This window comes from Penaeus vannamei, chromosome 12 (assembly GCF_042767895.1).
Source record: "Penaeus vannamei isolate JL-2024 chromosome 12, ASM4276789v1, whole genome shotgun sequence".
Taxonomy (NCBI): Eukaryota; Metazoa; Arthropoda; class Malacostraca; order Decapoda; family Penaeidae; genus Penaeus; species Penaeus vannamei.
In genome coordinates, this window is record NC_091560.1 from 9,957,710 (window position 1) to 9,960,209 (window position 2,500).

Below are 2,500 nucleotides of genomic sequence, written 5' to 3' on the forward strand. Positions count from 1 at the left end.
TTTTTTATCATATTCCTTGCATCAAATCTAAAAGAAACCACACATTGACACACACATACCATGAATCATGTGAAGAAGGCATAACGTTCTAATCAAACTAAAATACAGATGTAACATTATGACAATTAATATGAAACATTACTTATGAAATAATGACATTTTTGCGGACCTTTTTCCAGACATGTCCTCTCTTTTTTCGCCTTGCCTTTTCTTTTTGCTGTCTCTTATTTTAGCGAGTTTTAATATATTGTGATCACGTCAGAGGGTTTTTTTTTCTGAGGGGGATTCTAAATAACGTTGTTTCCCTTCATTACATTTCATTTTTCCAAAGACGTCAATGTGTTTACATGCTAGGACCGAGCTAGTGAACGCATCAGCACCTCGCTTTGGGGAATCTGAATACCATAATAGTTTTCTTGATCCAATGGGCAACGATCTCCGTGCGAATGTGTGTCTGTGCCTGCAGGTCGTGAATCATACCCTTCTTCTTCATCTTGCCAATGATGTAGTCGTTTGGCCTGTTGTTTATGTGGTGGTGCCCTGGCTGGCCCGGGAGAGCCCATGACAACACCACGCCTGCGAAAGGAAATGTGAAATGAACTCTTTACTTTCCAGGGGGGCGTCTATCATTATCAACTGGGGTGCTAAGGATCTTGCACATCTCTTTGCTCCAGTTCTACTATTAGATATTCAAATGTTTAAACATGTTTGAATGGGACAAATATGTCATTTTATGACATTCCTTTACTATTGATACAATATTTTTTAGTCTTTTCCTCTTAATCCATATTTCTCTCTTTCTCTCTCTTCTGTCAATATCTGTTCTTCCTAATTTCGATTCACCACAGCCATCCTTTGTCACCATGTCTTTCTCCAAAGAGTGTCCCCGTAATCCACACCTAACCCACCTTTACATGCGTGTCTAATCACATTATCCATGAAGATGTCTTCGCTCTCGACGGGGATGTGCTCGCCGACTTCGATGCTCATGACCCAGTCGAAGCGCCTTTCGAGGTTGACGGGAGCCCCGAGTTCCAGTTGCTGGATTTTTCCTCCGCTCATTTTCTCAATGTTGGAGCCTCCGTCGTAGCCTGAAAGTGATTGTCAATTAGAAGTTCTGGTTTGATGGAATGGTTCAGTGAGGACATGAGCTCTGGTAAGGTATCTAATCACCTCTCTTTTATTGCAATAGTAGAGGGATAGTAATAACAAAGCAGCCTGAATCATTATGATGGTTAAATGGTTAAGAATGAACGCGCATCTGGTCAAATCATTGGTGAAACCTCATCTCAGCGAACCAGGACAATGTTGAAGCCTCAAAGTACGCACCGTGCCATGACTGTATCACTTGCGGCGTTTGAGCGAGCTTGGCTTTCGTCATCTGCTGCCAAAAGAACCTGGTCATCGCGTTTCGCTCGATCTCGTTGCCTCGGACGATGAAGTCTCCGTCGTGCCGAAGGAAGCAGCGGCCGTAGTGGCCCAGGCCGGCGCCGAAGTCACCCACGCTCGAGTACCCGAACAGTTCCTCCAGCGCCTTGCACAGCTAAGTGAGGGTTTAGACTGAGATCAGCTGGACAGTATGCTAGAACGTTTCGACAATATAAACAAGTATCAGATATAGGTAGATTGACAATGATAGATATATAGGTAGATAAGTATATAGACAGGCAGACAGATACACAGATCAATGTGTATGCAGGGCCACCATTTAATATCATCTTGGCTAGAGACAAGTACTGGCTTCCCCCTCCCCACCCAGCCCCACTCCAGATCCGATTGGTGGACTCGCACTGGAGCCACTTGGTATGAATATTAGGGCCTGATATTCTGTAGTATATAACAATTCAGGAAAAATTGTAGCCAACTTATATCAACACAGGACTTCAACACAAGAAGCTTCCAACAGTGGTTTCGGTGTTGTGAATTGAAAGCTTGCCTCACTCCATAATGAAATGAAAGCCCCATTATTCTAAAGAAAATGGGTAAATTTGGAAATGCAACCCCACACCATTTTTTGGGTGAATAGAATAATTTTCCAATAGCTTTCGACGTGTTTCGAACGAATCCAGCACTCATTTCCTTCGCAAACGAAGCGCAACGAAGATATCGGTCTCGATAGCTGGAGAGGGCATGATAGGCCTACATATCAGGGAATTTCGAGAAACATCGGTAGAAGGGGGGGATACCGCCCCCCACCCCCTGTCTGGTTTGCAATATCTTCACCTCGTATGTTCCGGCAGGAGAGAGCCCAGACCCAAGGACAGTTTTAACCTCATCTTACCTGAAGCATCAACTCCAGACGGGCCCGGCTGCGGGTGACTGGGGTCGTCGGGGTATTCCAAGTGGTTGTTGGCGGAAATTGCGATCGCTTTCAGTAAAGTTATACTACTTTCTTCGTTTTGTTTTTAAGACCCTTTTCCATGCACTACAAACCCACTGGTGTCTATCATTTCTATAATGGCACGATGTCTTAGAGTGCTAGCATTGTACTTCCACTGGC

General features: G+C 44.2%; 1 protein-coding gene across 1 annotated transcript; it reads right to left on the minus strand.

Annotated features, from left to right (window-relative positions):
• Nucleotides 1-266: 266 nt before the first annotated feature.
• LOC138863619 (uncharacterized) lies at nt 267-1,552 on the minus strand. Its single transcript, XM_070128421.1, has 3 exons — nt 1,330-1,552; nt 909-1,091; nt 267-576 (listed from the first exon to the last, which is right to left on the minus strand). Exons 1-3 carry the CDS (start codon nt 1,403-1,405, stop codon nt 374-376), a joined length of 462 nt encoding a protein of 153 aa, XP_069984522.1. The 5' UTR covers nt 1,406-1,552; the 3' UTR covers nt 267-373.
• Nucleotides 1,553-2,500: the final 948 nt, after the last annotated feature.